Raw genomic sequence first — 24,134 nt, 5'->3', positions numbered from 1 at the left:
CTATAGGTTTTCATTTTCTTTGTCACACCAGCAGAATGGGAATGTCCCACAGCATGGCTGCAGCCATGGTTTCCAGATATTGTGGCCAAAAGAGAGCTGCGGTGGGACAGGAGTGAGGGTCCTGCGATGCTCTTCCACAGCTCTGCCTATGCGCTTTAGAACTTCATGGAACAGGGGTTCTGTGTCTGGTGAAAGAGGCACAGCCTCTGATGGGTCTCTCGAGAGATCAAACAGCAGAGGAGGATCGTGTTGTCTTACATATTTCCCAGAACATTGGCAAAATCTTATATTGTAACAACCTCCAGCTCCCTCTGGGTGAAAGACTGGTGTCATATAATGAACTTTCCACACATTTCCACCTGGTGGGAAAGAATCCACATGATTATATATACATTAAAAAAAACTATTTATTGAACTTTCAAATTTTACACGTTTTTCCAGAGACACAATGAACTCCCTTGTGACCCCACATCCACCCTTCCATGATGTCCTATGTTTTCCCTTAAATGCTGCATTTTTTATTCTTAATCTCTACATTTAACAGTCCTGAGTTATTTATCCTGATATTTCTAAGCTGTTGCACATGTTTCAAATCCTGCTTGCATTTTCATAATACTATAATATTTCTTTAAATATTCTGTGAAATACTTCCTTTCCTCTAACAAAGTTTCTTCATTCTTATCTCTAATTTTGCCTGTTAGCCTTGCCATTTCTGCATGCTACATCATTTTTATAAGCCATATAATTAACACACACAATTTCCTCAGTCTTTTATACTGGCTGCACCACACAAACAAACAAACAAACAAACACACATGCATACAGTACCTTGTGAGGCGGGCAGATTTGTAAAGCTTCTGGTCAATTGCAGTCCTTAAATAAAATACCATTATGTGCCAGATTCCTGGTTATGTACCTTTGCTCTAGGTTAGTATAATATGAATGACCAAAGGGCATGGTGGATCCCATGATATGGTCTGGAGGCTGGGACTAATACCTTGCTGAAGCTAATATCTGGATGGGAGACCACTTGGAACCTCATGCATGCTCCCCAAGTTTCCATGATGGAAGAAAGGCAGAATATAATTGTAAGAAAAGAAAAAGTGACTGTCCATAGAATAGCTGCCCCTTTCTGCCCCTTTCTTCTCTTTCTCAATGGGGTCTTGGATCATGCCGAGCCCTCATTTTCTTTATGGTCCCCAAATTTCTCCTTATTAGAAGTGCCACATATGCTGCCTCTATGTTAATTCTTACGAAAGAATTTTTACTTATTAGTGAGCCAGCCCAAGCACCCCAAGTCAATGGTTTCAACACTGAGATTGTTCCTCCAGCGTCACAGCCAGATGACTTTTTTTGTAGAATGATATATCTCAGATCAACCCAGAAACAGATTGTCCTACGTGCACCGTTTTCAAGATGAGGGATCTGTTGCCACATCTCATGACAGTGCCTTATTGAAGCAGCACTAAGGCCGCAATCCTAACCCCATTTATCTGGAAGGAAGCCCCGCTGAATTAAACAGAACAAATTTTTCAACAGACATGGTTATGCTTGTGCTGTAAGCGCCCTACAATATCAGACAGTGTGATGAACAGTGTGTGTAGTTTTAAATGGCAGGTCAGCATGTTTACTTGCAAAATGAGCTGCTCCTGGGTACATAGTCCAGGCCACCATAATAACTGACAGTCTAGAGCCCTTTGCTGCCAAAAGATCTGCTCTTAATCACTATGCATTATCTTGATGTATGCCTTACGCACCTGTCCTTTTGTTATACAAGGACACAATGGGAAATAAGCGAAATGTGGGGGCCAAACAGAGGATGCAAGTAGACCGAGAAAAGAAGTCACCATTTGAAATGCGGAAGTATTCTTAAGACCAAGTACCATGCTAAACAAGAAATCCATTAATTCATGTTAGGCACATGGTAATACAGCACCCAGAAGCGACTGCTCCTTCACCAATTTGACAAGGGACTTAATAGATTGTGGAATAGTAAAATAGGGACCCATTTCTTTCTATTGTGAGATCAGTATCTTCCAAGGAACAAAGCTTGTTGCAATTGGCAAATCTGTCAATTTCAGATTCTCTCTGGTTTTTCACCTTCCCAAACTTAAATTCAGTTCCCCATCAGTTTGATTAAAAAAAAAAAATTAAAGCCTGCATGAAAATTCATTGAAACTTGGGTGGGTATTTCTCCTCATATACACTTTTGTCAAATATACACCTTTTTTTTTAACAAACACTTTCCCCTGATATAACCATGGTGGAAGGTCGGTGGTTCGAATCCCTGCCATGGGGTGAGCTCCCATTGCTTGGTCCCAGCTCCTGCCCACCTAGCAGTTCGAAAGCACGTCAAAGTGCAAGTAGATAAATAGGGACCGCTCCAGCGGGAAGGTAAACGGCGTTTCCGTGCGCTGCTCTGGTTCGCCAGAAAGCGGCTTTGTCATGCTGGCCACATGACCCGGAAGCTGTCTGTGGACAAACGCCGGCTCCCTCGGCCTATAGAGCGAGATGAGCGCCGCAACCCCAGAGTCGGACACGACTGGACCTGATGGTCAGGGGTCCCTTTACCTTTACATATTACTTGGTTAGAGAACTAAATTGCAAAAGTAGGTTAACTGTGAATTTCCAGTGGTGGTTGTGTTTTGGGTTGCACATTGTTTCAGAAAGTGCAAATAAGGTAGGTTCACCTTTAAATGCAAACTTAATCAAATCTTTCCTCCTATACCTAATCTGTGGCCATCCTACACTATCCTCACAAATACACTGAAAATGAAGAGGGACCTGGAGTCGCTCGCTCTTCATTGTTGATCTTTACTAATTTCCTTAGTCCGGCTCTATTATTGTTAAGACATCTTAACAATAATAAAATAACATAATTATTTTGCCATTGTTTCGTAAATGATTATTTTACCAGAAATTGAATAGATTTTTGTTTGGAGGAATTTGCTGCACTTACTGTCCTTCTGGTGCCACCGCGCTGCATGTAAATGCATCCCACAGTAGTGAAACAGGAATTCATGCTCTGAGTGCTGAACTGATCCCAGCAGCAAAGGCATCAAATCACGACCATCAATTATCCTGAAGGGACAAAGGAAATGACTTAGATTGCTTTCAACAAATTGCCCTTGGATTGGTTCCACATTAGTTTTGCATTCAGAACTTGCTAAATGAATGTGGGTGATATCTGCTGGTTTATATCTAAAGCAATATTATTTCCTATTTGTAACCACTATGTGAGTCCTTGGGAGCTGAGAATTTGAGATGCCAAGTGTGTGTGTGCGCGCGCGCGAGTGTGCATATGTGTATATATGCATATTTATGTGAGAAGGGTAAAGGTAAAGGACCCCTGGATGGTTAAGTCCAGTCAAAGGCGACTATAGGGTTGCGGCGCTCATCTTGCTTTCAGGCTGAGGGAGCCAGCGTTTGTCCACAGACAACTTTCCGGGTCATGTGGCCAGCATGACTAAACTGCTTCTCGTGCAACAGGGCGCCGTGATGGAAACCAGAGTGCACGGAAACAGCGTTTACCTTCCCGCTGCAGTGGTACCTATTAATTTACTTGCACTGGCATAATTTCAAACTGCTAGGTTGGCTAGAGCAGGGACAGAGCAATGGGAGCTCACCCCGTTGTGGGCATTTGAACAGCTGACCTCCTGATCAGCAAGCCCAAGAGGCTCAGTGGTTTAGACCACAGTGCCACCCACTGTGTATATCTACTTATCAAGGGAAGTTGGCCACCTGTATACAATAAAACCGTAAGCCATTTTGAGACACTGGTAAATGTAGGAAAGTGTCTACGTTGACATAATCCATACCTGTCCTGTGGTAGTGTCCCGCCAGCCAGATGAACCAATGTAGGGAAAATGTCCATTAGACTGGTTGGTTCATGAATAATCTTGCCCTTGGGTAGCATTCCTGTCCATCTAAATAATCCAGGGACACGTATTCCTCCTTCCCAGCCTGCCATGGCTTTTCCACCTGGAATTACCATAGAACAACACCTCATATTTAAAATTGAACTCCCTGCCATGCACTTAATTATGTTGTTCATATAGAAAACTGAATAAACTGCACTTCATTGTTTGATGCTGTTTACTTAATACTTCACCCTTCAAGGGAGAAATACACTCACAAATTTATCAAGCAAAGAAAAAGATAAAGCCACCAAAACATGACCACCAAAAAAATGTAACATGCCTAGATTGCTCAGTTAAGCACGGTTAGCTCAGTTGGTTAAAGTGTAGTGCTGGTAATGCCAAGGTTGCAGGTTCAATCCCTGTATGGGACAGCTGCATATTCCTCCATTGCAGGGGATCCCTTCCAACTCTACAATTCTATGAATCTATGAGAAAAACTGTACTGCCACTAATTGGCATTTGCTCAAGGGATGCTTTGTGTTTGATAAGGCAATCTTTCAGGACCCAAGACATGGAGGGTTTTAAAATCTAAGTACCGGCATTTTTTTACTTGTGCCTCAAAATGGGGCTGGAATCAGGGCTGAGATATGTTCCCATTGTCCAGTCCCAAGATTGAATCATGAGCAGAATGAATTCCACGTGCGCAGTGTACCTTTCCTTCCCTCAATGGTCTCCCCCAAATCTGTTCCAGAGGGTTGGGTATACCCCCAGAGCAGATTCACAGGAGAAGGGAAGTGATGTTCCATTGCAGGGACGTAGCAAGGGGGTGCGGTGCACCCTGGGTGTCACCACTGAGGGGGGGTGACAAAATGGTGGGTGGCACTCGCCGCGGGGCCTGCAGCTTGCCCAAGCCACATGTCTCTCCTGGGAGTGACGCAGTGGCTTGATTGCCCACAGGGTCTGTGCTGCCCCAAACGCTACACCCGCCACCTCCTCCTCAGCTGTAGGGCAGCTGAGTGGGAGGAGACAGGCAGACACCTCAGAGGCCCCACGGTGCCCCTGTGGGTGGCTGGCTCCCACCCCTGTGTGTCGCTGCCCCCAGGCACCTGATTGGCTTGCTCCGCTGCTGTTCCATTGGACTCAGAATTCTCACCTTTGTAGATGCCATTCCAACCACCTCGCGGAGCATTTCCTTCTTTGGCCTCCAAGTGGCCACCATGGTCAGAAGTAAAATGGGTCAGTGTGCTGTTTTTCAAATTTTCCTTGTCAAGCTTATCCAAAATCCTTCCTATAAAGAATAAACAGTGACATAGAGGATCATGGTTTGGATTGCTCTGCCCATCCATTTTATATTCTTAAAAAAAGGTTGACTTACCTACCATCCAGTCCATCTCTTCGACATTGTCACCATACAATCCATGCCTGCTTTTCCCCTTGAACCTTTCTGTTGTTACCAGTGGTGTGTGAACATGTAAGAAAGAAACAAAGAGGAAGAATGGCCCTTGCTTGTTCCTACAGAAACGACAACAACAATTATTGTTTAGAATAATTAGATAAACAAATTTATATATAATTTTCTGATACTTCTGTCAGTGCCTGGTGAATAATCTATACTGAGGGAGTAATTAAGTAAGGGATAGGGAAGCTGCGGTGTGTGTGACCCTCTAAACCTTTCTGTCTGCCTCCTGGAGATGTCATGAGTCCCATAATACCAACCAGGAGGGGCTGTCAAGATCTGTCAGAGGGGGAGGGGGAGTCTGATGAGAGGGATGTGGTGGGCTTGAGCAGTGTGCTGGGAGAGGACCTTGCCCCACTGCCAGATATCCCACAAGCCAGAGCCACCCCTGACCCCTCCTCCTCTGCTTGACATTTCCAATTAGCAGGGCTAACTAAGCCTCAGGCAAAGAGGAAGTTGGAGGAGCTGAACCTTTGGTGTCAACTGTGCCAACGGGAACAGACTGAGATCCTTCAGAGAAGCACTCATTTGCAAGCACAATCCTAGAATTATGCTTACACACCTACCGGTATGGTCTACACACCCTATAACCTGTAGACCAAGCTAAAGCATCAATTATGGGCTGATTCCTTGAAACCTTTGGTTTCCACCAAGCAAAGAATTGGCTTTATGAGTCTGAGAGTGGGAGCCAGGATAGGGACAATTGCAGACCACACCTTTCATCAGCAAAGCTTTTCACCCACCTGTGTATTTATACTTGGCTAGAATTTGAACTCTCATAATGCTTCTTGCTTGCCCCAATGGAGGATAGAGGGTGGTGTCTCTCTCTGTGTATAGAAACATGCCTACTGTACAAAGTGCATTTGTTGCTTTACCGACTTTTGCTTCTGGTTCTGCCCACCCATAGAATGTGGTTGCTGGAAGGTTTTCTACCAGGAGTGCCAACTTGGCCCTGTGACTGTGAATGTCCAGGGCCGTGGGTGCCATGCAGCTTGCATGGCCCTGGCCCTGAAATTTGTGGGTGCCTAGCCCCTTCACGGAGAATTTTGTTGGTGCTTGGGCACCCAGGGCCCCAGGGAGTTGGCACCTATGTTGTCTACAAGGGAATGAGGTCTACAGGCTGTAAAAAGTTCCCTCACTTCTGCATTAAACTATAACTGATGGCATGAAATACCCCAATAAGGCTCATTGGTTTCTATAAAATTGTGGGAAGATAATTCTCTTTGCAGATGTGAGGGAAATGCTTTTCATCAGAGCAGACAATTACAGTGAAACATCTTTCTGACTGATGAAGCAATTGATCGTGTAGCTTTTACTTCTACAACTTCTATAAGACTTCTAAGTCTTTTGTGTAACCGAAATGCCTCAAGAATCCCACAACTGGAGATGTGAGGTAAAGTAGGCATTTTGCTGACTGAAAAATATTAAGAGACAGCTTCTGAAGTCCTTGTTGCTCCTGCCTCTATTGAATATCATTACATTCATTGCAATTGGACTTTTTAAAAACAAACAAACGAAGTGGATGCTTCATTTCCTCTCACACATTTGTAATTCCATGTAATTCATACAAGGAATCTTGTTTTACCTTTCAATAAAGGAAATGGCTTCCCTCAGCACCAGAGATGCAGCTCTCTCTACCTTCGCTGGTTGCTCTGTAATTTCATAGTTTCTCATTACAATGCAGTCCCAGTATCTCATGAATCCAAAGCTTGAGTACCAGGAAATGAAGAAGGCGAAACCAAACAAAGCTAGGGAGAAAATTGTTTTCCAACTGAGAGGCAGCAGATGAGTGAGCTTTGCTGCCATAAGTGTAAGTACAGCGAGGGCAATCATCAGAGTATAAGACCAAAGCTTGTTTCGTTGGTCCATGTCCTTCTCTGGAGGGGATGTAATTTGACAATCACCCATCAGTGAAAATGGCATTCCATAAAAATAGTCAAATCCATGATTTAAGGGGTAATGGCAGAAGTCATCACGGGTTCGACAGTTCATACCTAGATGCCACTTTCCTGAAAAACAGAATTCGGGAGGGAAAGTTCCATTTTTGCCAACCAATGCGTACAAAGCAGAAGTGTATGGACAAGTTGGCTTCCAAATGGTCCAACTTATTTCATACATTAAAACAGTCGTCCCCCTCGAAACGTTCTTGAACTACAACAACTCCCACCATCCATGACCACCGGTCATGCTGGCTAGGAATGATGGGAGTTGTAGTACAACAACATCAAGGGACCCAAGGTTGAGAAAGATTGCATTAAAATGCTTTTCCTCGGGAGAATTAGTGGCATATATCCTGGTGAAAAATGTTCAAGATTCCCTTTTGCATTTTATTACACATGTGTTGTTATTTATTTACAGGCTGGCTTCCAGCAGGGTCTTCAGTTATAAAGATAATAAAACAGCAGGAATATAGAATAAAATAATATAATTGATAATTGATAATAAAATCAAGAAATAATAACAGCAGCCATTATTCAGTGGGTACAAAAAATTATCCATTATATTTATTATGCATTTTGTGGTTTTATATCTTGATTTTATTCTGTGAACCACCCTAAGACCCCCTGGTATAGGGCAGTATAGAAATTCAATTAACAACAACAACAACAACAACAACAACAATAAACAAAAAGGTCCTTCCCAGAAGGACGTAGTGATGGGGACTACTGTTGTACCCCATGGCCTTCTATGACATTTGCACATTCTATCACCTAAATGCTGTGCACAAGTTTTCTTACCTATTATGCCAGTGGTGTAGCCTTTGTTCTGCAATATCTTGGCAAAAGTAGTTTCATTCTGAGGAAGCCCACCAGAACCAGCAAGCCAGCTAAGGACACGGAAACGATCCCTTTCATCGAAACCTGAGATAAAGTGATCATATATAACATAGCCAGTAATATGGCTGTGAACTTCAGTCGGTTGTTCACATACAGTTCTAATGGCAGATTAAGATCTTAGGACGTGGGTGGCGCTGTGGGTTAAACCACAGAGCCTAGGGCCTGCTGATCAGAAGGTCGGCGGTTCAAATCCCCGCAACGGGGTAAGCTCCCGTTGCTCGGTCCCAGCTCCTGCCAACCTAGCGGTTCGAAAGCACACCAGTGCAAGTAGATAAATAGGTACCGCTCCGGCGGGAAGGTAAACAGCGTTTCCATGCACTGCTCTGGTTTGCCAGAAGTGGCTTAGTCATGCTGGCCACATGATCCGGAAGCTGTACGCTGGCTCCCTTGGCCAGTAAAGCGAGATGAGCGCCGCAACCCCAGAGTTGTTCGCGACTGGACCTAATGGTCAGGGGTCCCTTTACCTTTACCTCCTTATCTTAATCAATGGACATCAGATTAAAAACAAACCAGATCTTTGCGAAGCCTGCATAGTGAAGCCCTCCCTCTCTTAGCCTTCCCATTGAGATCCAATACCTCGGTACAACCGTGAAGAATATTTCCACAATTGTCCCCAAGGGCAATTGTTTCTACTTAAGATTAGATGGTGCCTTTCAACAACACCGCACACCTGATCTGATGGGGTATCGGCCAGTCAGGAAAGCGGCTCTGCTTGGGGAGCAAACGGGGGCTGCTGATATGTGCTGAGTGAGTTTCACACCTTCTTCTGCTAGCCGATCGATATTGGGAGTCCTAAGGGAAACAGCAATAACAGGGCAGTATATTTCAGCTGAGTAAAGCAAACACAGAATGTCTAGTAACTGATTGCCTTGACAAAGTCTAAGTTAACTAAAGGCACCTCCAGATTGTCGTGTTTTTGTGAGAAGGATTCAAGTGCGCACTGGAAATTTAGGTTTGTGCAATTAAAATGGGTCGAAGTCCTGTCAACCTACCACAACAAATGCATTTAAACAACAACATGACTTGGTGATTAGCACATAAATGGGAAAATGCACAGAAAGGTGTGGAATGAAGTAACTGTTAATGGAAATAATAGGATCATACAATTGAAGGGACCCCAAGGACCATCTAGTCTGCCCCCTACAATGCAGGAATATTTCACACAGTGTGGGGCTCAAACCCATGACCCTGAGATTAAGAGTCTTATGCTATACCAGCTGAGCTATGTCAGCGTATACAATATATATTAACAATTCAGGTTGGATGCTAATGGATGTATAACCTCTCCACAAACAAGTCAGATTGAATGCACAATAAAGACCAAAGATAGTCTAACCTCTGGGTAAACTTTCTACCTAGTAAGCCAATTAAAAGTGTCATTGTAGCAGCCTTAAAACACACACACACACACACACACACACACAATGTTATTATAGCATATAATATAATATAATATAATATAATATAATATAATATAATATAATATAATATAATATAATATAATATAATATAATATAATAATATAAATATATATATTTACGTATACAGTGGACTCTCGGGTTGCGAATGTGATCCATGTGGGAGGCACATTTGCAACCTGCAGCACCGCGTCTGCGCATGCGCGTGTCACGATTTGGGGCTTCTGCGCATGCGCAAAGAGCGATTTAGTGCTTCTGTGCATGCGTGAGTACAGAAACCCAAAAGTAACCCGTTCCGGTACTTCCGGGTTTGGTGCGGTGCGCAACCCGAAAACACACAACCCGAAGCGTCTGTAGCCCAAGGTATGACTGTATGAATAAAAGATTTTCCTAGACCAACCTTAGGTAACTAAATAACAGCCAACTAGCACAGGTCAAATGTAACCCTTGACTTTACCTCCACCTATGCTTACATTGCATCTTAAGTTGTTTTAAACTGTTTTTAATATTCTGCAATATTGTATTTTAATATCCACATTGTGTTTTAACTGTTGCAACCTGCTCTGGGACCTTAGGGTGAAGGGCATGTAATAAACTGAAATAATAATAATAATAATAATAATAATAATAATAATAATAATAATATCATCAAGCATTGTTGTATTATGCACATTTTAAAAGGCGATTTCCCCACAGTTTATATAAGTCAATGTGGTGTAGTGGTTGGATGAGGACCTGGTTGACCTGGGTTCAAATCCACATTCAGTCATGACTTGAATTTCACTAGGTGACCATGGGTTGGCTACTAACTCTCAGCCTAATTTACCACATAAGATTGTTAGGATAATATGGATTGGTGTAGGGAGCCATGCATGTCACCTTGAGCTTCTTAGAATAAAGGTAGGATGTAATGAATGAATGAATGAATCAAATTTCTATATTGCTCTTCATCTGAAGATCACAGGGTTGTTTACAATATAAATACACAAAACCACATACCATTATAACAAATAAAAATACCCCCCACAGTTTAAAAGGCAATAGATTTATTATTATTTATTAAATTATCAAATACAATGAGAAATAGATACATAAAATTAGTGCCTAGCACTAGCACCTGACATTTAATATAATGCATATTTACAGAATGCGTTATGGAAGGCTATCACAGCTCTGCAGAAGCCTTTACCTGATTGTATCATTTCCATAGCAGCCGAGATCCCCAATGCCAAAGTCATCAGCCAGGAAGATTACAAAGTTGGGCTTATAGTTGATTGAAGCTTGCAATTCCAGTGGATTTAGCAATAACACCAAAGCTAGAAGTGAGTACAGATGTCTCCTGGAAAGATGAAAGATGATTGAACTGTTATGGGTGTGTTGTAATATCCTAATTCATCCTATTCACACCCCATAGTAACTTTCCTCACGAAAGGCTACAAAGGAACATGTAGTTTCTAAGAGACTGAAAATATGTTAATAGATGTTATCTATTAGCTAATTTCACCATTAAGCAGCGTGAAACCACAGAGGGCAGCAAAATGATTAGCTGCGCAATAAGTAGCTGCCTGAGAGAAATGTCACCATGCAGCCCTGCAAGGGCATGAACCTGAACTAAAATGCAAACAATAATGTTCCTCTGAATGCTGACCCCCAGTTTTATTACATGTGATGTACACATGTGTAGCATCTTGCTCCTATGGGTGCATGACCAACAGACAAGTTACTGCCTTCAAGCAGCTCCCGTTAAAAACTGCCAAATTGGTTTTTTTTGTTTAATATTACTCAAGAATATCCATTTGACACACCATAAAGCATATTGTTGTAGTTTCCATATGCTTTGCTTTCTAATACAATATTATTATTTTTTGTACTGGTTTCCTTATTAATCAACAGGTGGATTGTTATGAATGAAAGTTTGTTTAAGCAACGTTCAAGTCATGCAACAAAATGCAGCAATTTTGCAGAAGAACACTGTTTTCCCATTGCATTAACAAGCTATTGGAATGTGTGTTTTTTTTTTTTAAAAAAAAATCATATAAGGAAACACCATCTAATTCTAGTGAACACCTTTACCAATAATGTGCTACATACCACATGACCTCTTTCAGGGATTGCCACGTTGTAGATATACTGCAATGAAGAATCTAAAAAGAAAAGAGACCACAACACCAATACTAGAGAAGATTTTGGATAATGACAATATATAGATGTTAAATCTTTCTATATTCATTTAAAAGAAAGAAAACAGCATGTTGAAGGAGGCATGCAAACTTCTGTTCAATGCAGTCTGATGGGGAGCTGAGTTCTCCTTCTTTACGCCTTTTTTATAGCTAGCTACCTTCTTATAGGCACAAGGGGATGGATTGATTGCTGTGCTGTATTGTTCCACTTCATTTTTGTTGTGGTAAAACAACATTTCTTTCAGTGACATGATTAGGGACTTGCCCTTTTCGTTTCTTTTTTTAAGTACATGCAGCTCAGTGTTATGCTGCAAAGAATGTTCTTTCCTGAGGGGAGACACTTACAGTGCTCTCAGCCAGTAAATTTTAAGGGCAGGCAAAGGTTTACTCAACTTTTGCAAGCCTCCAAAGGAAGATAAGTTTCTTGTTCTGTAAACCAAATACCATAGACATAGGGCCTTTCATGTAGAAAATAATTGGTGGTTCTACCAGATTTTTTTGCTGTTGCAAAACTGCATCTCTTGCTGAGGCAGTTTATCTTAAACAAAACACACAAACACACACACCCAATGAACTCAGTGAGATTTCCAAATAAGCATGCCTAGAATTGCACTGGTAAGCACTGGAGTCTGCTTGAATCTTTGCTTCTATGCTGAGATTCCTGTCCCTTAAGTGTCCTTTCAACTCTACAATTCTACGATTCTATGACTTGTTTCAAGAGTGCAAGCATCCTCTCTCTGCAATTAGTTTCTTAATGCAGTTCAGAACAGTGCAGCAGTATACATTATTTCTAACAAATATACTTCACTGGCACCTGATGTCTCATGTTGCTGTGAATCTTAAACATTGTACTGTGAAACACTGCCCTGGTTCACTTTAACACTGGGAGCCACTGCCTTTTCTTATTTTATGGCTAGTACATGAAAAGCTGCCTTTTTCAGTTGTACAGACATGGAGTCTCCCTAGACAGCTATGGATGGGAAGCAGCTCTCCCTTTCTATGGCAGTCACACAAGTAGTCACCACACTTGTGGACAGAAAAGTGTCCATAGGTGTGCTGGCCCCAGGGGTTTGTCCGTGAAGCGAGGTCCAAGTCCAGTCCTGGGTCTAGGGGTCCAAAGGAGGTCAGTCCAGCGGGGAGCGAGGCAGGGAGCAGGTCAAGGTCCAAGGCAGGTACAGGCACGAGGTTGCAGGTTGAGCATACGCTTGCAACTAAGTTGCTCACACAACTTGGGCTGGGTCTGGCTGGCTTTTATCTGGCCCTATGCTTAGGGCGGCCCCGATCCTCTGGAGATTCGCCTCTCCTCTGGGCCTGGAGGCGAGCACTCCTCCTGTAGGCACTTAGCTCTCTTCGCCTCTCTGTCCTGAGCCTCTGCAGCTCAGGAGAGGCTGGTGGGTTACTGGACCCAGGGGCTGCCTCAGCTTCCTCTGAAGAGGCTGGGAGTGGAGCACCTGCAGGCAATGGGTCCTCCCTCCCATCAGGAGCCAGAGCAGACTCTGCTGATGCCTGCACCTGGGGATCCAGCACAGGTGGGGATTCTTCAGGCTCAAGCTCAGCTGGTTCTGGAGGCAGGGAATCCTGTGCAGGCTGGGATCCCTCAGGTTCAGCATCAGAGTCTGACTCCCAGGCCATCACAATAGGTTTCTTACTATTTGGGAATAGTAATCTGAATAGTAGTCTTGACTGACAGATCTCAGTCAAACTACCTGTGGGCTTGTGGCTGATATGCACTGGCTTTCATCTGGACCAAGTTCAGTATAGTGGTTCTAACATATAAGTGTTCAATGGTTTATTTAAATATTAAGGTTCATTATTGTTTCACAAGATGTGCAACTCTTTAAAAGCCAGAGTACCGGTAAATATCATGACCTAGTTTTACAGCTGTGAAGCAGTATAGCAGGTGCTGTTAAGTTGTGCGTACCAGCTCCATCTGGTACGCAGGCTGAGACCCTACCTGCCCGCGGACTGTCTCACCAGAGTGGTGCATGCTCTGGTTATCTCCCGCTTGGACTACTGCAATGCGCTCCATGTGGGGCTACCTTTGAAGGTGACCTGGAAACTGCAATTAATCCAGAATGTGGCAGCTAGACTGGTGACTAGGAGTGGCCGCCGGGACCGTAGTGATAAAGCAGGATATCAAATCCAAACTCTTTTTCTTCTTCACATAACACCGGTCCTGAGAGGTCTACATTGGCTCCCAGTACGTTTCCAAGCACAATTCAAAGTGTTGGTGCTGACCTTTAAAGCCCTAAATGGCCTCAGTCCTGTATACCTGAAGGATCGTCTCCACCCCCATCATTCAGCCTGGACACTGAGATCCAGTGCCGAGGGCCTTCTGGCGGTTCCCTCACTGCGAGAAGCAAAGCTACAGGGAACCAGGCAGAGGGCCTTCTCGGTAGTGGCGCCCGCCCTGTGGAACGCCCTCCCATTACAGGTCAAGGAGATAAACAACTACCTGACATTCAGAAAATACCTGAAGGCAGCCCTTTTTAGGGAAGTTGTTAATGTGTGATATTTTTGGATCTGATTTTTGTTGGAAGCCGCCCAGAGTGGCTGGGGAAATCCAGCCAGATGGGTGGGGTACAAATACTAAATATTATTATTATTATTATTATTATTATTATTATTATTATTATTATTATTTTAATTAAGCTGTGTCAGCAATTGGGTATAGTATATAAAGGGCACTGTGTACCTCTCTCAGTACCCTGGTGAAAGGGTTGATGGATGGGTCATACTTATAGATTTAATGTAAGAGGAGTTTTTGTTTTTGTAATTAAAGCCAAGCAAAAGATATTTTTGTGTTTCTTCATTGTTTCCTGAATGTGTGGTCCCCCCAGCATGCTTCCTGCAGTGCAATTAATCTGCTAAATACACAAACAATAAGACCCTAGTATGCATCTCAGTATAAGACTGCCTATCCCTTATATACCCCATAGGTCACTGCAGTTTCTCATCCAAGTCCTTAAAATATCAGGAGCCCACTCTCCAGGAACTTTCAGTAAGGCTGCCCCAGGTGCGGAGGAAGGAGGGGTGCAGTGGTGGCGGGTTGCCCTGGGTGTCTCCACCAAGGGGGTGTGTGTGACAAAATGCCGGGGGACACTCCCCACGAGGCCTGCAGTGCACCCAAGCTATGCGTGATGCAGTAGCTTGGGCACCCGCAGGCTCCACGCTGCCCCAAACGGTCTGCCCACTGCCTTCCACTCAGCTGTAGGGTGGCTGAGTAGGAAGAGGCAGGCAGACTCTAGAGTCCAGGTGGAGCATCCTGGCCCGGCTGGCCCCGTCCCCACGGGTGGCTGGCCCCACCCCCCTAGGCACAGGGCAATCATGCTGCCCCAAGCGCCCAATCGGCTTGTTCTGCTGCTGGGCTGCCCCTTTTTTGGTGGAACAGCATTTGACAGCACATTTCTATCTGTACTTTCTGGAAGCAACAAAACATTTACAAGTGATTTAAATGCATGGTGTGCATGCACCCAAAGATAAACAGAAAGAATAAAACACCAACAATTACCTTTTCCAGAGAAAAGAAGAAGTAGCGGCTTTCGTGTGGTTCCAAGCAAGCAACCTGGGGCCCTTGGATGCAGCTTAAACTAGAAAAGTTCTCCTCAGAAGAGCACACCAGGCTTGGATTCCCTTAAGGTTCCTAACCAAACATAGGGAAGATGTGGGGAAATGGGGGACGGTTAGTGAACGGGATGTGATCTGACTTGCCAAGTTGAGGGAGGTCTGCTCTCAAAGGCATCTATGGGGTCAAGAAGGCTTGAAAGCAAGGAATGTTCAGAATCTCTTCCATACCCTCAAACCAAACAATACACGAATCTTGGTGTAATCTCTCGGGGAGAAAGATTGACAAACTTGAGGTTAATTAATGACCAAATAGAACAATTTACTTGTGTTTAATGTGGCAATGTTTCCATTTGTTAATTTGGCATTTGTACACAATCAGGGTTCTTTCTCAGTCCCTTGTCAAGGGAGGACAGTCAGTGCTTGCTTCCGTCAGTCACGTTGGCAATGGTCGTGCATTCCTTGCACACAAAGTGAAGCTAAAGTAGTCACATAGTCCCAGGGTATGTGCAGAGTTCCAGAAATCACACTGAAAGCACACTCTAAGTACTTGTGGGCAGCATTAGCAAGGAATGCTCATAAAAAGCTGAATTCACCTGATTCGAATGTTTGCCAAGTCCTTTTAGGGCAGGGATGAGAAATGTGTGTCTGCTGTTGGACTTCATCTCTCCTCATCTCCAGCCAGCATTATCAATGGATGATGGGAATTGTATTCTAATAACCTCTGGAGGGGCAGGTTCTTTCCCCCTGCCATGTACCATTCACACACAAAGTAAGATTGAGCTGACCTTTAGTGAAGCTGCACATGCTTAAGCAGAATTCTGAGCACAATTCAAAGTGTTGGTGCTGACCTTTAAAGCCCTTAACGGCCTCGGTCCAGTATACCTGAAGGAGCGTCTCCACACCCATCGTTCTGCCCAGACACTGAGGTCCAGCGCTGAGGGCCTTCTGGCAGTTCCCTCACAGTGAGAAGCCAAGTTACAAGGAACCAGGCAGAGGGCCTTCTCGGTAGTGGCACCCACCCTGTGGAACACCCTCCCACCAGATGTCAAAGAGGAAAACAACTACCAGACTTTTAGAAGACATCTGAAGTCAGCCCTGTTTAGGGAAGCTTTTAATGTTTAATAGACTATTGTATTTTAATATTCTGTTGGAAGCCACCCAGAGTGGCTGGGGAAACCAGGACTGTCCCTGGAAAATAGGGACATTGGAGGGTCTGGTAATATCTACACTGACTCACTGTCACTCTCTGCCCTCTCTCCATGAAAGAAGAAGGCACTTGCAGATTTGAACGGCACATTCTAGGTTGGCAAAACACATGAAGGACCACGTTTTGCTTGTGTGCCTGACGTTTCCCACCCCTGGTTTTGGTCCTGATGGAATTTTACTGAGCCACCACTAGAGGCTGTCCACAGACCCCAGCAGCTCCTGACAGTTCTATGATTTGTCTCTGGTGTTCAGGAACTTGACGAACAATAGATAGGCCAGCAGAAAGTGCATGCACGCCTTAGGTGTTTTTCCACAACAACAAAAAAGCACACAGAAGAGAATGCTGCCCACTCAAAGTAAGTCAAAACACTGAAATGCCACCCACTTTACTGAGTGTCGTCCACAACATAGGGCAGTGCAAAAAGAAAACAAGCTAAATTCACAAATTTAATGGGATTCCTGGACATAGCAATAGCTCAATGCAGTGTTTGCTTTCGCCCCCGCTTTAATGCATAGTATATTGAATTATACATACCAATTGTGCAACAGTTGTATTGCTAGCTATGAGGTTCTCACTATGACCCCCTATGATTTGAGACATCTACAGCCCAGTCTTGCCCTGTAAGATGTAAGATCTATTGTGTTCAATGGGTCTTATTCCCAGGTGATTGTGTATATGGCTGAAGTCGTAATTTCTTTTTCCAGCTCCCCAGACTTGTCAAAGAGAATCATGTTGTTCTAGGCAGTGTTTATGGATATGTTCCAAGCCATCATGCTTTGCATGATAGAGCCTTTCACAACTGCCTTATTCACAGGATCAGCAGGGCTACGCCTACTAATTTCAAAATTACAGGTTGGTGCATAGTACCAGAATAGCAAGAGGACATCTAAAATAGCTTTGTGTTGCTTGGGAGCTTTAAATGTAGTTTGCTGTGTACAAGCTCTTCATGCAGAGAGGAAGCCGACCTCCTGAGAGATGTTATCGAAAAGAAGCTGTTTTTGAACTCAGTGTGCCGACGTGCTCCTGTGCGCCAGCCGTAGCAGTTGTATACTTTCCAACAGCAAAAAAGAAAAAGATTTCTTGTATTTGATCACATCAAAATGTCTTATACAGTACCTGGTGAAGTCTCCAGGAAGCCAGAGAGGCTACAGCAGCAGCAGCAGCAGCAGCAGCAGCAGCAGCAGCAGTTGTGGGGAGTTTAGATTCAGGGCAGGTTTCATTCCCAGGCTTTTCATCAAGGCTTAGCCCCAGCCAAAAGTGGCACATCTTTCAACAGTCTCTGCCGGAGGCTACAAAGGAAGTCATCATATCTGTCCCATCTGCTCATGCGCACTCGCTGAACAGTTCCCACTGGAAGAAACGCCGCTTTCTAGATCGACAACTAACCTGAAAACTTCTCAGGCTGCTCTCTCCCTGCCAGCCGCACTCTGCAGCTCTCCCCAGACTACCCCTCTATGATATCAGCACAGTGTTAACATTCAACTGCACATGTGGGACTGATCAGAGAACAGTAGGGCCTTTCAGGAGAGACCTGGCTCAGATGATTGGAGAGGGACTCCCTGGTTTCTGGGAAATGGTTGTGGAATGCTCCCACTCTAAATTCTTACTGAAACAGACCAATCCCCATTCCTAGAAGAGCCCCCCAAAGCTACTCTATAGGAATCTAAAGTAAGCAATCTGGAGAAAGTGACAAACCCCTGCAGGGGTTGCATAAAGGAGGACCTGTTACAAATGTCAGGCAGTGAATTTTTGAAAAGAACTTTTGAACGATCCTTGCAGCCTATGACTGTGGTGTCATGAATTTCTTTCCAATGGTTTTCTTTGATGGTGGTGCAAGTTCCTTTGAATAAGACAAAGAACAATCCCTGATGTTTTCGTAGGAGATGCAAGCTGTGGAAACGATGAGGGGCAATATGCCTTGTTGTGACTGTCTAGGACATGGTGCAACATGCCAATTTTGCTGAGTAGCAGTGATTGAGGTTATCAGTGCTTCCCCCCCCCTAGAAAATAGGTGCCGCTACTTACCATGATGTGTGTGAGAGAGAAGATACTCCAAAGTCAACATACTGTATTTTTCGCTCCATAGGGCGCACTGGACCATAGGGCGCACCTCGTTTTTACAGGAGGAAACAAGAAAAAAAATATTTTTCTGCTTTTCCTCCTCTAAAAGCCCTGTTTTTTTGAGGATCAGCTAAAAGTTTTGCAGCTTTTTTTGCAAAGGGAAAAGCCCTGTTTTTTGTGGATCAGCTAAAAGTTTTGCACCTTTTTTGCAAAGGGAAAAGCAAAGCTCCTTTTGCAAAGGGGGAAAAGCAAAGAGGAAAAGCCCTGTTTTATGGGGTTCAACTCACATTTCTGAAAAATCTTAAGGAAAGGGAGCCGTTTCTACAGTTTCCAGACAGATAATCTAATCAGCCAGTCACATGTCACTGGGGAAACAAACAACCTCCCTCTGCAGCACATTCAACTATGGAGGCCTGGGCAAGGGGGCAGGGCGAAAGGGAGCCGGGACTCTTATCTCTCTCCCGATCTCTTGCTGATCAGCTGCTGAGTGGGTCCTTTCAACACTCCCTTTTCTCTTTGTAAAAAAAAAAAAAAGCACGATCTGCTTTTGGCCCCTGGGCAATTCGGCTCCAGGGATCACCATTCGCTCCATAAGACACACAGGTATTTCCCCTTACTTTTTTGGAGGAAAAAAGTGTGTCATATGGAGCGAAAAATATACTTCAGCGGGTGAAATCAGTTCCACTTCCGAGTGGGACTGGGTTGCGCTCCAGCCACCAGGTTCCACCCCTGCTTCAGCATGGGGCGGGGTAGCACCCTGCGTCACGCTGAGGGTGCCCCGGCTATGCCATTTGCCAGGCGACCAATCAGGGCACTGTGGGGTGCGTGGCAGAGGCCAATTTAAATGCGGTGCGACTCTGGGAACTCCTCTTTCAGCCTCGCGCCGTGGATCTCCCGCCCTCCTGCCCTCTTCTAGGTAGGGTCGCTGGCCTTGCTATGGACTTTGGTTGGTCACTGTTGAGGGTCCTGGTAGGACTTTTTCCACTTGGCAAATTGGCACCAGCCACAAGGTTTTCGCCTACCTCGTAGCAATTGTCATAAGGGAGGGGCTGGGGCCATGCCACAACACCAGCTTGAGTTGATCCGCATCGGTGGGGTGGTTTACCCTTCCAGACTTCTTGCAAGGTGGGCAGGAGTCAGATATAGTCTGTTGATGCCAATGCCTAAACCAATACCTCTCACATTCTGTAATGTTGTGGCCTAGATTTTGCCCATTAACATTAACCTAAATTCTGTGTCCTTGTGTCTTTATTCCCCTGGGGGTGGCTTGGGGGTCTTGAAGCGCAACCAGATTTGTTCACTGTAGATCAAGTTGATGCCTCTGATATCTTCTCTCTCTCATATCATGGGTGTCGGCTGACGTTATGGATGTATGTTCTGTGCTATTTTATTAATACTATTGCTACAAGTTTGCCATGGCCTTTCACTAGAGCAATAGACTTATAAACTGTAAAGTAATGAGACAACTCCATTGCCTTCAATGTTTCAAAATATGGCCTCTTTGTGGTATATACCTTTGAGTGGTTCTCAGAGTGGTTTAACAGCCAACCCCTCTTCCCAGTGAACTCTGGGAACTGCAACACTGAAAAAGGGGGGTCTCCTAACAACTCTCAGCACCCTCAAAGAACTACAGAGCCAGTGTGGTGTAGTGGTTAAGAGTGGTAGACTCATAATCTAGTGAACCAGGTTCGCGTCTCCACTCCTCCACATGCAGCTGCTGGGTGACCTTGGGCTAGTCACACTTCTCTGAAGTCTCTCAGCCTCACTCATCTCACAGACTTTTTGTTGTGGGGGAGGAAGGGAAAGGAGAATGTTAGCCGCTTTGAAAAGTGGGATATCAAATCCAAACTCTTCTTCTTCTTCTTCTTTGAGGGAAAGCAATGACTGTTTAAAGTGGTATGATCCTGATTTAAATGTATAGTGCAGATAGGACCTGAGATGCATGGAACAGCAGAGCTCTCCCTCTAGATGCTTAAATGAGTTTAGCAACACAAGGCCTGTGGGCTGAGACACGCTAACCTCATAAATTCCACCCAGAAATTCCACAGATAGTTAAAACAGTCACCGTATATTTAATTATAGAGAATAACGCCCATAACCATTTGCCACTTCATACAGAATACTAAAATAAGAGCTCTAATATCCTAACCTAGCTCACTCTCTATCCTCTAATAAATTACCTGAGAAAACAAGACTTGATCTTTTATTACTAAAGGAACTGTGAAAAGATCAAAATAACCACTAGAGGGTGCAAGTATCTCTTTTTTAAAGAAGAAAGAAAAAGTGGTGCATAAATATAGATGAGGGGGAAGAGATGCTGGAGGAATTTGTTATTTGTGTATTCCAAGATAAAGTAACCTTATCCATACCTTCCAGCTATTTGGGACTTATCGATATATCCACTGCCTTTCTCATGTCCCAAATATTCCAAGACAATTCCCAGCTCAGAATATATTTTGAACTGCATATTTTAAGAGAAGCATAATGACACTAAAAAAATAAATAAATGTTAGTGCAGTTTTTTTTTTAAAAGTAGAAATTGGCTAGCTCACTCATCCCTAGTAAGGGGGCAGTCTTGAATCCGGCTTTGCGTCCAACCTCAGCCTGTTCATTGCAGATCACGCCATAGGTGCCAACTCCCTGGGGCCCTGGATGCCCAAGCACCCACAAAATTCCCCATGAAAGGGCCAGATACCCACAAATTTTGGTGCCAGGGCTATGCACACTGCATAGCACCCATGGTCCCGGGCACCCACAGTCAGGTTCGCACCCCTGGCTCACGCAAAAGGATAGAGAAGCTCCTATTGAAATTTTGAATATACTGCCATAAATTAAAGGAATATATAAGACAGGAGCAAATCATGTATTGCATATACTTACTCTTATCATCTTCATTATCATCATCACCACCACCGTCATCATTATTCCACTGCCTTGAGGGATATCTTCAGGAGAGAAAAAAAGACTAAGGAGTAAATAAACCCTACACAAATCTGGAGTGGAGTCGCTAAGACAGTTGGGTGGTGCCTTGTACACCTCCTTCTGGCATCTCCTGCAGCCAAGCTGGTGACAAACATATTGATCTGCTTTCCTTTGGACCACATCAGCGAGGCCAAGAGGGGGTCATGCTGTCTGTGCAGCTCAGGACCTTCATACACATTGCCCAGGCTTGTGCCTGGGGGAGGTCAATTTGGTGCTACTAACATAGCAGTTTGACTTCACCCCTGGCGGTGCTTTCCATTCTCTCTTCAAACAGATGTATGCCAACAACAATTAATATCCTACCTTTCCCCCAGAACCGTTCTTCAAAGCAGCTCACATATCAGGATAGTAAGCAGTTTACAAAAAGATAACATACTTCATAAATAGAACAAAGAAGAAGAGGAGAAGGAGTTTGGATTTGATATCCTGCTTTTCACTACCCAAAGGAGTCTCAAAGCGGCTAACATTCTCCTTTCCCTTCCTCCCCCACAACAAACACTCTGTGAGGTGAGTGGGGCTGAGAGACTTCAAAGAAGTGTGACTGGCCCAAGGTCACCCAGCAGCTGCATGTGGAGGAGTGGAGACACGAACCCGGTTCCCCAGATTACGAGTCTGCCGCTCTTAACCACTACACCACACTGGCTCTAAATAACAAACCATGAAACTCAAATACTACAATACTAGATGAAACAATAACACCCCCTGCCAAAAAACCAACAACAACCCAATATAGAAGCTCACTTTGAAAACTTTGGAAGAGTTGAGATTTGACTCAGTAGTCTGGCCACCAAGTACTTGTAAGATGGATGGAGGATCAGAGCCATCAGGACCCCACATCTTCCAATCACATCCCTCCATTCTCCCCATACTGTCCCATAACCTATTGAACAGGAGCAATTTGCAGAGAATTAACCAGTGCTGGCTGGTCCATTAGGGCAAATGCAGCACTGCCCACTAATCTCGGTCTGCCCTCAGCCAGCCTTCACCTGCCCTGCCTTCTTACTTAGAACCAGTTCAGAGGGCAGCACAGCTTGTCAGCTTTCTCCTCCTCAGACTCAGTATTTCCTTTTGTACCACTCAGTAGGGAAGAGGATGGGGACAAAACTGGAATGAGTTGGCTCTGCTTGTCATTAGCTCTGGCGCCACCTACTGTTGACCTCCCTGCGTTCTGCCCTATCAGGCCAAATGGACACCAACCACCACTGGAATTAATACAGGAATTCCAGGTGCTCCAGCTGCATCTCCTCTGTTGCTTTTATTGCCATAGTTGCACCAGCAGTGAATTTCCTGGCTGGATTCCCCATTCCAAGTTTTCTTCTTGTGTCAGGTGCATATGGCTTGACATCTGTGCCAAAGGCCTTGATCTACGAGGGAAGCTCGGAAAGAATGCAAAAGTTCCTGTCAAGAGTTTATGGTGGAGAACAATACTCAATAAAGTGCTCCTCCTCTGTGCTCCAGTGTGAGAAAGCTCTTGACAGAAAATTGGCTCTGTTGTTGAATGTTGAGGGAAAGTGTCAGGATGGTGCTCATTTGTCTGGGACTTCATCGCTGAGTGTTTCTGCGACTGTTACTTGAGTGTGACTGCGCATCTCTTCCACAGCTTGTTCCGATTTTGTGAAGGGGACTTTGTGGGATAGAAAATGCTGTTTCACAGCCAAGGACGCCAGTCAAGTATTTTGTGTTTTTGGCAATCGATGGAGACAACCCTTTGCTGCATTCGAAGAAAATATATATCAGTGACTCCTTCTACATTTTCCCCTCACCTATGTATCATGCTGAACTGTGGGATGCTCTGAAGCCTATATTCTCATAAAAATCCAGTATAGTATTTCCAGTATTTTAAAAATGGTCTTTTTCAATGTGTCTCAACTTACCTCTCGTAGCCAATTACCTGTCAGTTTCTTTAAGTTACTGCTTTAAGAGTTCATCCCTGTGGACAGTTTTCCTCTCTTGCCTTTGGCTTTTGGTGGCGTGGATTAGGGAGAAGAGAGCTGCTTCCTTAAAAGGAACACAAAGTGCTTGGAAACCCATTACTCATTTCAACAATGGTAGCATTTGCTGCTTAAGGGTAAACTCCAAGGCCCTGGGGGAGGAGACACGAACCCTTTCCTCTGCTAGTATTACTACAGTTCCCCACTGCAAATAACCCTTCCTAACTGTGGTATGAATTGTTCAGGGGGGAAAAGAGGAAGTCAAATACATGCAGTAATATCCACCCTATATAGTCTTCAAGTGCATAAACATGCAGCCAAACAGGATCTTTTCATATGAGAGACGACAAGTTTTCCCTCAAACACCTGAATAAGTCTATACGTGTATATACCAGAATTGCCAGGTGGCAACCTCTTGCTGCCTGAGGAGACACACCTCTGCTTGCAACTTGCTTGACTGGTACTATTTCCCTTCCCGACTGTAGAGCTGGTGTTAATAAAATTACCCACCAACACTATATTTTGGAGGCTGGCCCCCTAAACTTTGCTAACTGGAAATTAATTGGGGCACAGCAAATATGCTTCAACTTTTAATTTTTTTAAAAAAGAGAAATGTCCATTCTGACCACAATTGT

The 24,134-nt window shown here is 44.2% G+C and overlaps 1 protein-coding gene across 1 annotated transcript; it reads right to left on the bottom strand.

The window, feature by feature from the left end:
• Positions 1-22,833, bottom strand: LOC117045385 (arylsulfatase H-like). The gene is given in 13 exon segments (XM_033146386.1): positions 1-359; positions 2,960-3,081; positions 3,819-3,981; positions 5,014-5,148; positions 5,236-5,372; positions 6,902-7,325; positions 8,055-8,177; positions 8,824-8,945; positions 10,761-10,910; positions 11,645-11,679; positions 11,681-11,715; positions 21,467-21,531; positions 22,784-22,833. Coding segments are annotated over 13 exon segments (1,920 nt in total).
• Between the last annotated feature and the right edge of the window lie 1,301 nt (positions 22,834-24,134).

This window comes from Lacerta agilis, chromosome 4 (assembly GCF_009819535.1).
Source record: "Lacerta agilis isolate rLacAgi1 chromosome 4, rLacAgi1.pri, whole genome shotgun sequence".
Lineage (NCBI taxonomy): Eukaryota > Metazoa > Chordata > Lepidosauria > Squamata > Lacertidae > Lacerta > Lacerta agilis.
This window is presented reverse-complemented; position numbering and strand designations above follow the sequence as displayed.